Source organism: Fusarium graminearum, chromosome 3 (genome assembly GCF_000240135.3).
Source record: "Fusarium graminearum PH-1 chromosome 3, whole genome shotgun sequence".
In the NCBI taxonomy this organism is placed as follows: domain Eukaryota; kingdom Fungi; phylum Ascomycota; class Sordariomycetes; order Hypocreales; family Nectriaceae; genus Fusarium; species Fusarium graminearum.
The window spans coordinates 416,201-429,025 of NC_026476.1; the positions used below are offsets into that span (position 1 = coordinate 416,201).

Consider the following 12,825-nt stretch of genomic DNA (forward strand, 5'->3'; position numbering starts at 1 on the left):
CCCTACTACGAAGCCTGCGGACTTAAAGCCCTGCTTTCAAAGTCGAACGGCGGCAATGGCGTTATTCTAACCATCAACGGAAATTTGGCGTATCTACCTAACACATACACCGACGCGAACACTCTCGGGGGTTACAACTACTGTGTGGAATGTATGAGAAACCCCGGCTGTCTTTTGAGCCAAGCGGACGGGAGCATGACCTTCAGTAGCTGGGTAACACTCTTCCGGGGGCCTGAAACATTTGTAATTTCTTTCGAGACAGAAAAGTCATTTCACTAGTACGCGAGGAGACTTATGGGTTAGAAGATGCTGTGTTAGGCTATAGGAATAAGACGAGTTGGATCATACTAACCAACTCATATCATATCCAGTAGAACCGGGTAGCTGATCTCAAACACGCCAATGTAGTACTTCGTTGACCTATCCAGCCTTACCAATACAGCTTTCCAGTGTCCATGGCCTCTTCCCAGTCTTCAATGCCTCAAGCTCATCCTTAAAATCCTGTTTCCAAGCATCTTCCAAACGACTAGGATTCCAACCAACCAGTCGTTTCAACTCAGTACCTTTCATCGACTTTGTACCCGCCCATCCGCGTTCTGCCATATCAATAAGGCCAGCTGTGATCTCATCTGCCAGCTCTTGTAAAGTAACGTCCCGAATCTCCTTTGACGGAGGCGTATCTTCACGAGGTAAGATTCCTTCATCGAACGCGGCATCAAGACACTTTTGCATGATCTCGGTCTGGAGAGCCCTCCCAACAGCTGGAAAAAGAATACCTTTCTTCCCAGTTGGAACGTGGCCTACTCCACGGTCTTCCCGCTCCAGAATAGTTCGAGTGAGAAGCACAAAGGCGTCAGCAAGATCCTCAACATGAACCCAGTCCCAGTTCGCAGTCTCATTCAACTTGAACCCATGTCCGTGCTGAATAACGTAGCGCATTATGATTGGTATAATGATGCCCTGTTGGTTGAAAAGTCCTTTACCAGCCCCAAAGATCACTGGCGTATTGAGGCTGACAGCTTGCACACCAGTCTCTTCAGCTGTTGCCAAGACACGAACCTCAGTGGTTCTCTGAGGATAAGGCTCTCGCACGTCTTCTGACTTCAAAAAGTCGTAAACAGCGTTTCCGTCCGCATCATTCCATTCTCTATCCGGATACGCTTTTTGAGTAAGTGGCCGATCAGCTAAATTGCTACAACCTGAAATGTGCAATAGCCAAGGCGGGGGAACACCTGGTTCAACGCGACGTGCGAGACCCCTCACAAAAGCTTCGGCTCCGTCTGGAACAAAACCTGAGCCAGTGTTGATGATAAGCTCGTAATTGGAGGCGATGTCTCTGATGGAGTCGACGTCATGGAGACCAGCCCATTGAATGGGATTCACGCGGTCGCCGTAAGCCGAGCGAAGTTTGGCGGCAGTGTCATCGCTTCGGATGAGGAGATCGATGGTGAGGCCTTTTAGAACCTCATCTTGGGCTTTTACGAGGTGGTCGAGAATGGTACCACCGACATAGCCTGTTGCACCGGTAAGAAGGATTCTTTTGACAGGAACGCGAGACATGATGATTCGGAAGATTCAAATGAGGTCACAGTTGTCCAGGAAAAATGAAACCGATGTGATGTCAGCTTCAAGTTACCATTCCAATGGGTCCAAGATCATTTTAGCAAGGATGTTAGCGTTGACGGTCAAGAAGGACCAAAAGGATCACGGGCTAAATATCGAACTCTGATTAAATCCACATGCGATTCGCCATCTGTTCAATAACCCGGTAGCTCGGGCTGGGTTTCAATCTCGGTTGGCTGCTGCTTGCAGGGATGTTATCATGCAATGTGATATGTGATGAATGGAGCGGGCCATAAATGCAGACCGAAAGCCCGGTTAGAAAACCCCGCAAACGTTGCAATTTCTCTCAACTTTATCGTAACCATGGCAGATGACAAGAGTCCGAGCCCGAACCAGGGCCTTGTAGTTGAAACTCAGTCTCCGCCAAGAGAAGATCCTTTGGAAGTTGACGTGTGTTTCCCATGGATTACTTCTGTTGAGCACCGTGCTAATAAGTCTAGGAAGAGGAAACTCAAGATAATGATTCCACATACAATCTGTCGTGAGTTATTAACACCAATGGCTCTCGCTCCGACTAACGTCATTTCGCAAAGGGAGGGGTCAGCCAGCCAGACGTCGTCAATCAACTCCAGCATTCTCAACTACAGATACGTGGTAGTGTTCACCTGATGGCCCAACCATCCGATTTACTAATAGACGACCAAGAACGGCCGCCGCTATCATGCTTTTCGTGAAGGTGCCTACTTCGTGGTACGCAGAACTTTGACGACTAAGTATCATTGAGATTGAAATGCTGATGTAACTTCTCTCAGCCCAACGATGAAGAAGAGCAAACGCGAATGGACTTGGTACATCACATTTACTCTCTGATGCTAGACGGTACTTTATTCTTGGCGCCCATTGGTGACCATCCTCAGCGTGTTCTAGATCTGGGAACTGGCACTGGTATCTGGGCGATAGACTTCGCAGAGTGAGTCAATTATTACGTGGCAGAAAGTCTTTCACATGTTTTATTCTTGCTGACTTTGCTTTTCAGTGACTTTCCCTCAGCTGAGGTCCTCGGGACTGACCTTAGCCCTATCCAACCACAGTGGTATGGCAACTATCCTCGTGTCTATGGTTAGAAGCTGACTAACTAAACCGTAGGACGCCACCAAATTGTCGATTTGAAGTAGACGATTTCGAGGCCGAATGGCTTTATCACACGCCCTTCGACTTCATCCACGCACGAGAGCTGGAAGGCTGCATTAGCGATGACAACCGGTTCTTCCAGCAAGCCTTACAACACCTAGCTCCTGGCGGTTACATCGAAATGCAGGCAGTCGCGGCACCGTTTTTATCAGATGATGGTACGGACGAAAAGGCTGTCAATGCCCAGCTATGGTTGAAGACCCTGTGTGAGGGATCTGCCAAGTTCGGCAAACCAATTAATTGTGCTCCTTTGTGGAAGGATAAGCTGATAGCTGCTGGCTTTGAGAACGTACGGGAAGAGATACGCAAGGTATGCACGAGACTCAACTACCATTCAACCAATATCTAACATCCCAACAGATGCCACTCGGGTCATGGCCCAAAGACCCGAAGCTCAAGGAAATTGGCAAATATCAGTCCATCCAAGAGGCTCAGGCCATTGAATCATACACACCGCAGATCTTCTCGGCCGTTCTTGGATGGTCGCAGGAGGAAATACAGGTTTTTATGGCGAAGGTTAAGAATGAGATCAAGGATCCTTCGATTCACCTTTATCTCCCTGTTCATTTCCTTTGGGGAAGAAAACCTGCGTCTTAATATTCACGTTTGCGGAGTCAAGCTGGATTGGAGATTGAGGCTTAACCTCTATCCTTTAACATTTATATATCTGATAGGCATGATATCTATGCTTCGTGCGATAGTGTCTATGGTATTCAATCGCAAGTGAATCCGAAGTCTCTCCAATTTTCTATGTAATATACGACACCACACTTGAAAGATCCAATCTAACACCAGCATGATTCCATTGTTTATCCTCCTCAAGTGCTAGGCCGTATCTCACTGTTACAGCTTCAGAGAGTTAATAGTCCAATACGCCTCCTTGAAAGCACAAGGCTGGTTAGTAACGTAATCGTCACAGGTGGTATAGCCAGTAGAAGCTCTACACTCCTGGTTCCAGATACCCTGATCGATGTTGCTTCCGCAAAACGCCGTGTTAAAAATCTGCAACTATTAGAACGTTTCATCCATTAAACCAGGCGTATGGAATCTTATAATAGTCTGCTTCTTGAAGTACCTTCCAACATCGCAGTTGCCATTCGCATTGATAAACTGAGATGTAGCTGGTTGACCCTAGGTGTTAGGCTTAGGCTTGCCGTTCTTGATATCGGCGGGAATGTTGTTTCGAGGGAACCACGAGACCTTGATGGCCACTGTTGTCAGCCAGGTGGCGTAAATGCCCCCCTTATTAGCGTTGAAGGTCTTGCCGTAAGAGCCTGAAGGCATGGTGTTTCCGCACCCGGAGCTATGCTAGTTAGCTGTAGTTTTGTAACATGAAGAGTTATACTGACTAGTTGTTACCGTCCGTGCAGTATCGGGTGTCAGAGCCGCCGATATTGCAATTATTTCGAGGGTCAGCACCTCTAGGACAGTTAAAGATATATGCTCTATAAGTATAGAGAGAAATATGATTGCCATTCTGATTACTATTAATACCTTTAATAATATCGATCTTACTAACTGGATCCTTATTAAAGTTATAAGACTAGCTATATATTTAGTATGCTTTATTATATCCTCTAATTAAAGAGTTACTTACTAAGCAGGCCAGATACTATATGCAGCTCTAGATATATACTTAATATCAGCAATAGGAATGCCTAAGCTATAAGATTCCTTCGACTTAAGATAAATACTACTATGCTTATACCTTAATCCATTAGGCATAAGGAGCGCAGCTTTATTAATAGAGTTTACACTAAAATGAACCTTACTATTATTAGTGTTAATAATACTAGAGGCTACTGCTTAGCTCCTACTTAAGTAGTTAATAGAGCCACCAGTCGGGTTACCCTTATAGCCAGGGTCAATACTATCAAAGTAGGCACGCTATATTGTGTCAGTAATAATGCTTGATTTATTGCTTTCAGAAATTCGTCTTACGTCTCTGAAGTTGAACGAGTCTAGGAAGTTGCTGGAGTCGTAGGTCTTTCTCAGTGTGAAGGCCGCCTGACCATGAGTTGCCTCGGCGGCGATGAGAAGAGCGAGAACTGTGTTTCGCAACACATCGAAGTAGGTGTCTTTTAGCCGGTGAGAGTTTCGGGTGGTATGTTGCAGAAGTCTTGAATATTTCTTCTGGCTCTTATATACTCTTCCTTGTACCAGATAAATGATAGCATCAGCCCCTGTCCTGGCTGATGCCACCACTGATCTGATGATTGACAAAGCAAGCACGATCCTTCGACCCTTCTAGATCCCTTTGTATATCCATCGCATGGACTCATCTATTGTCAGACGGAATCCCGTTTGGATATTCCGCCTTGGCATCAGCGCCAAGGAAAGATATAAACCAGGATCTGCCAATACTCAGGAAATCATTTGAAAACCCGTCAAGACCTTCTCAAGCAGGTTTTGACGCACCGCTTAATATTTTGTAGAGTTCTTGTCGCAATATAATGTATTTTAGTTGCGCTGCTATTGGAATTAGATCTTCTGTCTAATTTCCGACTATGAACCGTTCGCCTTCTTTGGGTTATTACATGGGTATTTCTTATCGACGTGATCCACTGAGATTTCATTTTTATTTCTGATCACAGGGGCGGAAATCTGATTTATTCATCATTGCTAACATATAACTAGTTACAGAACAACATTTGCAACTGGCAACATAATTAGTTTAAGATCATGAACTTCTCTTATCAATAAAGCAATGGGTATAATTTAGATAGAAACTAGCTATACGAATAATAGATCATAAAACCTAGGAACCAATATTGTAATCATTAATAACTGCCCATGTATGACCCGTCATGCTGCAGACCAAAGTACTTGTTGTTCCAATTGCCTCATGTGATTATACGGTTGTTGGATAAGACGCTTGCGGTTACCCCTTGTGTGGATGAACTCGCTCCGCTGAATGGCCTTCTGCTTCTTTTCCTCTTCCAGGGTTGCTTCAATCTCGAGTAACTCGAAGCGCACTAGACGAGAATCAAACGTCGCCGCAGGAGTGTTTGGAGAGCACATTCATAGCCTCATCTCGTTGGTCTTTGTATACGAGCCAGCGCGGAGATTCGGGAACTCAGATACTAAGAACAAGCTACAGAATAGCGGGAACGCCCTGCAAGAGGCTAGGAAGCCTCCAGCTCCAAGAAGAGTTCATTTTGAACGTGCTGAACGTAGTCCAAGCAGCAACAAGATAGCCCTGGTAGACAGGCAAGTGTCAGTGCTGTACTAAACAATTTGACCATATCCATGATATGACCGTAGGTGAGCACTCACAACAACCACTGTGTCATATAATATCAGGAAGGTGCCAAGTGTGATAGGTTTCTTTCGACTAAAAGTCTCGCATATCTGTGAGGAAAAAGTTGTTGATACTAGAACGGCAATGTTGATGGTATTAACAAGAGTGCCGAGGTTAGCACCTGTCTGTCACGCCACGCATTAGCTTCTTCGGAAGAGACAGTATCCCAAGCGTGTTCTCGAACATACCGGGTTGCCGAATGCTTCTTGCCAGAGAGCCAAAGACTGCATGCCGTCCAGCATGATGCCGTCAAATTCGCAAGTAAACTGAGCCCAGTTGCAATCCATTCCACGAGGCTGATCGGCGGGGCACCATAGGGACACGCCTAGGCGCCTCTCAACTTCTGCACGCGTAGGCGTGCGGATTATATCAGCCCCAACATAGTAGTAAGCGGAAGTTGCTTTATAAGCGGAGCCACTGGATTCTAAGTCGGCGCTCTGGCTATGCATATCTGTCGTCAAGGACCGCTGCACAAAACAGAGGCCCCCGTTACAAGGGACAAAGGTACATCGGTTATATCGGCTTGCCGACAATTGTCAGTATTAGTCACCTTGACTTATTGCTGTAGTCGGGATCTCGGCCCCACCAGCAAGTATGGCTGTTCGGCATGCCGAACAGATTGAAGATGGAAACCTTATTGTCAGGTTCGGCATGTCGAACCCATCATCGCTTGCATTCCTGTCACTCAAACGTTGTCCGGTAAGTTCTATTACCGAGTATATATAACAACCCTCCAATCATAACTACATCCCTGTCACTGAAAAAAAAAACTATTTAGTTTCTACATTTCCCCATTTACAAACAGGTTATCGCCAGCTGCTTAAATTTCAGTCACAAATCACCTCAACTCCATATCTTCCCCAATTGTCTCTTAGCTACCCGCATCACCTTTCGTTCAGTGTTTCAGTACAGGCTCATTACTATTAATATGGCGGCACGTAAAATCCGATGCCTGGCAAATTATATGTAAATCAACAACTAACCCTGAGTCTGTAGACGAAAATCCGTACCACTGTTGCCATCGTTGGAGCTGGCCCTGTTGGTTTATTTACAGCTTTGCTCCTGGCTCAGGCAGGGATTGAAGTTACAGTATTCGAAACGGGGACTAGGCTCAATCAATCTCCTCGAGCTGTAGCGTAAGTCTACGGCTATCACAACGAACCCATTCAGACGATATGAAACACTAGCTAATGACGCTTTTAGGTACTTTCCGGCTGTGCTGGATGAGTTTAAGAAGGCTGGGATTCTACAAGAAGTCATTGATAAGGGAGAGAAGAATACTGATGGCTGCGCTTGGAAAGATCCCTCAGGAAAAGTCCTCGCTGCAGTTGATCCGCCACCAGATAGCCCTCAATTTGCAGTGTGCCTCTCTCAGCCGGAGTTTTGTGAGATTGTTCATAAGAGGCTTCTTGAAACGGGCAACGCTGAAGTTGTCTTCGATCACACCTACCGGCGCCATGAGCAAACGGGCAGCTCTGTTCTACTCTGGATCAAGAGCTCAGTCCAAGAGTCAGAAATTACATGCGAATGTGAATACCTGATTGGAACAGACGGCGGCCGCAGCAACGTGAGAAAAGCTCTCGGGGTTGAGCTCAAGGGGTTTACTTGGGAGTCATTACAGCTTGTGGCTGTCAACTTCCAGTACGCCTTAGGTGAACTGGGTTGGAAAAAAGCCAACTTCATCGTTGACCAGGTGTGCTGGGGCGTCATAATCAAACGGGGTAAGGGGAACAGTTGGCGGTTTGCTACAGGAATTCAGGCCCCAAATACCGGCAATGGAATTCTGGATGATGCCACTGTCAAAGTGGTGAAAGACCGACTAATGCGTCTACTCCCTGGGGACACTGGCCAGATTGAATGGGAGGATATGGCCCCCTACAAGGTACATCAGCGCTGCGCAACTACTTTCCGAAAAGGCAACGTTCTGTTGGCAGGAGATGCCGCTCATGTAAGTTACTACACCCTCCAGGGAGCCGAAACGTGGTGGAATATTAGAACTAACAGTTGATAGCTGAACAGTCCTATCGGAGGACTTGGTTTGACCACTGGGCTTCTCGATGCCGCACACCTTGCTGAGAGCTTACGGCAGACGTTACTCGAAAATGCAGAGCCAATCGTGCTTGAACAGTACGCCGAGATTAGGCGGAGCATATTTCTGCACAGGACGAACCCGCTATCCACAGACAACTTTAACAGGCTTAGGTCACAGGACCCCGAGCATGTACGGCAGAGAGACGAGTTTTTTGCCAAGCTGAACAAGTCCAAGGATATTGCCACAGTACTCCAAGTCGGGTTACCAGATTACGCATTGTCAAGTACATCCAAGACTACTTTCTCGACTTATGAAGAGGTTACATGGTTCATAACAGTGACCAAGCTTGATGGTTGGAGCGATGAGAAACTCGCGCACGAGTACAAGGTTGTTCACGCCAACATGACACGTCAGGGAAAAGAGCATGGAGCGCCAACACGACGCTACACGCAGTACAAGAACCTCTACCAGCAAGTTCCCGGCACCAAGCAAGCTGGCTGGGCTTATGTGACCTGCATCGTGTTCCCGAATTTATTTCTGGTTCATGCTGGCTTTCAAGATCCTGGTTATAAGGCGACTGCGGGAGCACACCACTTCTGTCGACTGGATCAGCAAGGCTGCTTGACGAGAACGATTTCAGAGTTTTCAAAGGGAGACAGCAAGTCAATTATCAGGGCTCTTTTATTCCACGAGAGGTGCTCGGCAACCGACGAATGCTCCCAAGATTGGGTGCAGGAGCGAGCCGCCAAGTTTTCGACAAGAGTAAAGTCTGATGACAGGGCCTACGGATATGTTCTTTGGCAGGATATGACACCCAAGAACTCCAAGACACTGTTTCGAGATAGTCAGTTCGAAAGCGGAAGGTGGCACGAGTTCAAAGCCGTTGAGGCATTTGACTTTCTTGATACGGCTTCTGCTAACACGTTTCTGCGTGAAAATATGGAGGATATCACCGAAGGTGGCAAGCAGACAATCACAGCAGTAGTCAGCGATCCAGACTTGATATTTTAGCTTTGAAGCAGAGCACATTTCTGAACTATGATAAGCTCTTGTCTCGGAATATATCCTCTGTTTGGCACCAGTGCTAGCAGCTATATCAGTAGTTACCATCATGCCCTGCTAAGGGAATTGCAAACACCCAGTACGCTCGGACCCCACGATGTTGTGTTGTTCGTGCTAACGCCGCTACCGAGTCGGCATGTCGGCCGGCATTGACAAATGCAGCGTATAGCTGGTTGTCCCACTATTGACGGAATGGGTGGTGGCTTAAATGCTTTTGAGGAGTATCTTGATCCGGCACAGTCTCATATAGAACAATGAATATGATCATGAGCTCCCTACAGACTCTAGCAGGAAAGGTTGCCGTCGTGAGCGGTACCTCTTATGCTGACGTGGTGTCGCAAAAGTGCGGGGAACCCCATAGTCATGGCGATCGAATATACCCGTGTCGGTTAGTCATACGGTAGTTAGTATTGTATTTCGATGCCCAGTTGCCCGTCGTCATTTCCATCTTTCTCCAAATAATCGACCCCTTTCATATCGCTGAAATCACGAATTCGTTTAGCCACCGCGTCCGACGCCTCAAACTAGGACAACTTTTGTATCAATTCTTTCCTTCTGCCTATAACTGTCGTTTAGCCTATACATTACGTCCCTCAATCACTTCCTCGATGGCAGCAAGTCCCGATGTTTGTGCTTCTTCATTGCGCGTGCGGCTTGGTACGAAGACCTGGTGGCATTGCTCGTCTGGTTACATTTATATGGAGAGGCCGCGTAAGAGCTATAGATGCTAATCTATGGACGTTCCAGGAACCCAGCACATCCCTGCATTATCCGCCTCCGAAACCCACCATAACCACAGGTAGAGGAACTCTGAGAACTGCAAATGCTGTCCCGCCCTTACTGGCAACTCTGACGCGCGCCCAGTAACACGATGAAGCGTCAAGCACCTTGTGAGCCTTCAGATGAGAGCCAGCAAGCCAGGAAGAGAGGACCGTCCAGCCGGCCTCCAAGAGCTTCTCAGGCATGTCGATCCTGTGCTGCTTCAAAGGTTCGATGTGATGACCTTGAAATATGCCGCCGGTGCCTGAAGCGCGGTGTTCCCTGCATTCGCCCAACTCCAGTTGGGCAAGGTTATCGGTCGGCTATGGGAGAGGCGCCCTGTGTCTTGAGTAACTTAAGTACAAGGACCTCTGTTGATAGGGACGGCTCTTGCATTTTAGCGTCGACCATACAAGAGCTTGCTGAAACGGCGCCACCCGCGATAGCGCCCATAAATTCCGTTGCTAGAGACGAGAATAGAGGAGAATTAACCAACGCGAGTTTCGTTTCCCCAAATTCACCGATGTCACTAGGTCATCCAGGTCACTCGCAGGTGGGCAAAACAATATACCCCCAGATCGGCTAAGATGCTGAGAGATTATAGCAGTGTAGTGACACCCAGACCATGGACAACCTTGGCGACATACTGCTTACTGATACCACAGAGTGGTTCAAGAATCTCTCGTTTCATGCCGAATTTGACACGTCGTTTCTTCTTCCGCTCCCTTTTATTGATTTATCCGGATACCCGGATGAGATTCTAATAGAGAACCCGACAGACTTAACGACTATGAGCTCCGAAAGCATGCTGCCTCAAGAAAAAACCATTTTCGATGAGGCCGTCATAGCCCATAGTTCCACTTTGGGAAGCTGGAAGCCTACTCACGAGGACTATTTAGGCGCAGCGAGAGCCTCTCTTTATGTCCCACTCGATGAACAGGTTCTACTAGAGGAAGGCTTAGGCCATTTAAATTCCACCGTAATCGGTGGATGCTTGTCGTCCGCAAGAAGAGATGAAATCATAGTGGCCATGATCGATGGGACTCAAACCGCTCAGACGCTACTGGCAGTTCGAATGTTTCCGTCCGTTGAGATTCTGGATAGATTCCTTAAAATATTCCTTACCAGCCAGGAAACCAGTGCCTTGGCTTTCGTCCATATTCCGACATTTGATCCCTCCACTTGCAGTTTATCTCTTCTCATGGCTTGCATCGTAGCTGGCGCTACACTATCGCCAATCGCTTCCGCCCGTAAGTTTGGGTTAGGGTTGTTTGACGTGTTACGTCTCTACCTTGCAGCATCGGTCAGTCACAAAATGCCAATAATCAGAGTTGTCGTCGACTTTGAACGAGGAGGCTAATTCTAAAGTAGGCTGAAAAGCAAAATACCTTGACCCGCGATCTCTCGTATGTTCAGTCACTCATGATACTCTCTGAGACAGGCCTTTGGAGTGGCGATAAACGAATATCCGAAATTTCTGACTTCTTGTCAGAGCTCACAGCAAACGTAACCAAGCCCTGATAGCATACATAGCCTGATCGCTTCAGCACTAACAGTCAGTAGATGTTGCGGCACGCGGGTCGATTCGTTCAACACAGCTATCTTAATCCTATTCTCATGTTGGAGGGGCCTCTGGGCGAGTTAGATGCCGTATGGATAAGATGGGCTCAGCAGGAGTCCTTGAAGCGGTAAAGCTTGACGCCTCATCTATTTATGACATAATCTCATTAACGATTATAGATCAGTTTTTCGACACCTCCTACAATGTACACAGCGATCCGTTTTAAAGAATATGCCAACACAGATGTCACCATTCGAGGTCTCGACGCCCATCCCCGAAGATTGTCGTTTTTGGTATGCCAAGTCAGCAGTTGAGTGGAAATCCCTTTATCAGGGCCATCGGTCATGCTCAGCAGAGCGAAGGATGTCACTTGCCGACTGCTTTTCTGACATGCAATCAATTGACCTCCTACCGTGGTCACAGTCACTCAAACTATCGATATTATTAATGATATATTCCTTTCTTTCAATCCTTGTCGAAGATCGTCGCCGAAGCGTACTTTTTCACAAGAAACGGGACTCTGGATGGTCTTTTGTCGATATAACTCAACCACCTGGTGACTCACATTTGGTTTTTCAGTTCAATGAGTTGCGAAATGCAATTGAAAGAGATCATGCTACCGCTGGATCAGCTGTTCTTACATTCATGGTCAAGTTCAATATCCTTTACTCAGCCACCCCTAGGTACCTCAGGGACAGTTTTTTGACATATGGGAAACAAGCTTCTGGTTCTGATGTTTTCTATAAGCTTCGGGAATGGCGGCAGAGTCGGTCCAGCAGGTCGGCAATTTGGCATGCAGGTCAGCTCCTCAGGGCTTGCAGAATGATCGCGCCAACCGAGCGGACGGACTTTCATTTGTTTGGTGTTTATCATGCCATATTGTGCCTCTGGACATATTGGACTGCTACTAGAAAAAGTTCACTAGACATGACTAGTACCAGCAGACAAACAGTTAGCTGGCCCCGAGTTCTACTGGATGGACCTGAGTCGCTAGAGACTCAGCGATGGATTAACCACAACGACGGCACCCCTTATCTGACGAGGCCACCTAAATCGGACCCTCTATGTGATAAAAACCCTAAACTGGTCTCAGTTGACGCTACTGAGTCGGAGGGTACTTTTTCTAAACTTCCTTTAGTGGATATCCTCAACGAGTGCTTCCTACAAAAGGAAGCAGGAAGAAACATTCCTATTCTGCAGCATGCTTCACTTATTCTACGCAGCTTAGAAAGGTTATGATACGTACCTAAGAATAATAGCCATGAAAATAATGTTGAGGACATACCCAACTGATCCTATTAAAGTATCCAAGTACATTTGTGCCGCTTCGGCCAACGGTTTTCACAGACCCGAGAC

At 46.9% G+C, this 12,825-nt stretch overlaps 7 protein-coding genes across 7 annotated transcripts; 4 read left to right on the forward strand and 3 right to left on the reverse strand.

The window, feature by feature from the left end:
• Window positions 1-420: 420 nt before the first annotated feature.
• Window positions 421-1,560, reverse strand: FGSG_04836 (uncharacterized protein; the record flags this gene model as incomplete). Its single annotated transcript, XM_011324988.1, has 1 exon — window positions 421-1,560. The coding sequence occupies one exon, from the start codon at window positions 1,558-1,560 to the stop codon at window positions 421-423; it is 1,140 nt and encodes a 379-aa protein (XP_011323290.1).
• A 366-nt stretch (window positions 1,561-1,926) lies between these two features.
• FGSG_04837 (uncharacterized protein) lies at window positions 1,927-3,351 on the forward strand (the record flags this gene model as incomplete). The annotated part of the gene is made up of 8 exons (XM_011324989.1): window positions 1,927-2,013; window positions 2,064-2,104; window positions 2,157-2,217; window positions 2,269-2,313; window positions 2,376-2,533; window positions 2,655-2,675; window positions 2,710-3,064; window positions 3,115-3,351. 8 exons carry the CDS (start codon window positions 1,927-1,929, stop codon window positions 3,349-3,351), a joined length of 1,005 nt encoding a protein of 334 aa, XP_011323291.1.
• Window positions 3,352-3,885: 534 nt separating this feature from the next.
• On the reverse strand, window positions 3,886-4,818 carry FGSG_12629 (uncharacterized protein). Its single transcript, XM_011324990.1, has 2 exons — window positions 4,352-4,818; window positions 3,886-4,297 (listed from the first exon to the last, which is right to left on the reverse strand). Exons 1-2 carry the CDS (start codon window positions 4,477-4,479, stop codon window positions 4,063-4,065), a joined length of 363 nt encoding a protein of 120 aa, XP_011323292.1. The 5' UTR covers window positions 4,480-4,818; the 3' UTR covers window positions 3,886-4,062.
• Window positions 4,819-5,848: 1,030 nt separating this feature from the next.
• Window positions 5,849-6,504, reverse strand: FGSG_12630 (uncharacterized protein; the record flags this gene model as incomplete). Its single annotated transcript, XM_011324991.1, has 3 exons — window positions 5,849-5,953; window positions 6,031-6,105; window positions 6,244-6,504. 3 exons carry the CDS (start codon window positions 6,502-6,504, stop codon window positions 5,849-5,851), a joined length of 441 nt encoding a protein of 146 aa, XP_011323293.1.
• A 1,008-nt stretch (window positions 6,505-7,512) lies between these two features.
• Window positions 7,513-9,098, forward strand: FGSG_04839 (uncharacterized protein; the record flags this gene model as incomplete). The annotated part of the gene is made up of 3 exons (XM_011324992.1): window positions 7,513-7,564; window positions 7,606-8,003; window positions 8,067-9,098. 3 exons carry the CDS (start codon window positions 7,513-7,515, stop codon window positions 9,096-9,098), a joined length of 1,482 nt encoding a protein of 493 aa, XP_011323294.1.
• Window positions 9,099-9,403: 305 nt separating this feature from the next.
• Window positions 9,404-11,268, forward strand: FGSG_12631 (uncharacterized protein; the record flags this gene model as incomplete). The annotated part of the gene is made up of 6 exons (XM_011324993.1): window positions 9,404-9,537; window positions 9,652-9,860; window positions 9,897-9,948; window positions 10,014-10,461; window positions 10,516-11,158; window positions 11,207-11,268. The coding sequence occupies 6 exons, from the start codon at window positions 9,404-9,406 to the stop codon at window positions 11,266-11,268; spliced, it is 1,548 nt and encodes a 515-aa protein (XP_011323295.1).
• Window positions 11,269-11,672: 404 nt separating this feature from the next.
• Window positions 11,673-12,708, forward strand: FGSG_12632 (uncharacterized protein; the record flags this gene model as incomplete). Its single annotated transcript, XM_011324994.1, has 2 exons — window positions 11,673-11,762; window positions 11,893-12,708. 2 exons carry the CDS (start codon window positions 11,673-11,675, stop codon window positions 12,706-12,708), a joined length of 906 nt encoding a protein of 301 aa, XP_011323296.1.
• Window positions 12,709-12,825: the final 117 nt, after the last annotated feature.

Bases quoted from the DNA above. Each gene is read 5' to 3' on its own strand.
- FGSG_12629 (XM_011324990.1), bottom strand. From the start codon at position 4,479: ATGCCTAATGGATTAAGGTATAAGCATAGTAGTATTTATCTTAAGTCG. The intron at 4,298-4,351 runs GTAAGTAACTCT...ATATATAGCTAG, and splicing joins TATAGTATCTGGCCTGCTTA to TCTTATAACTTTAATAAGGA.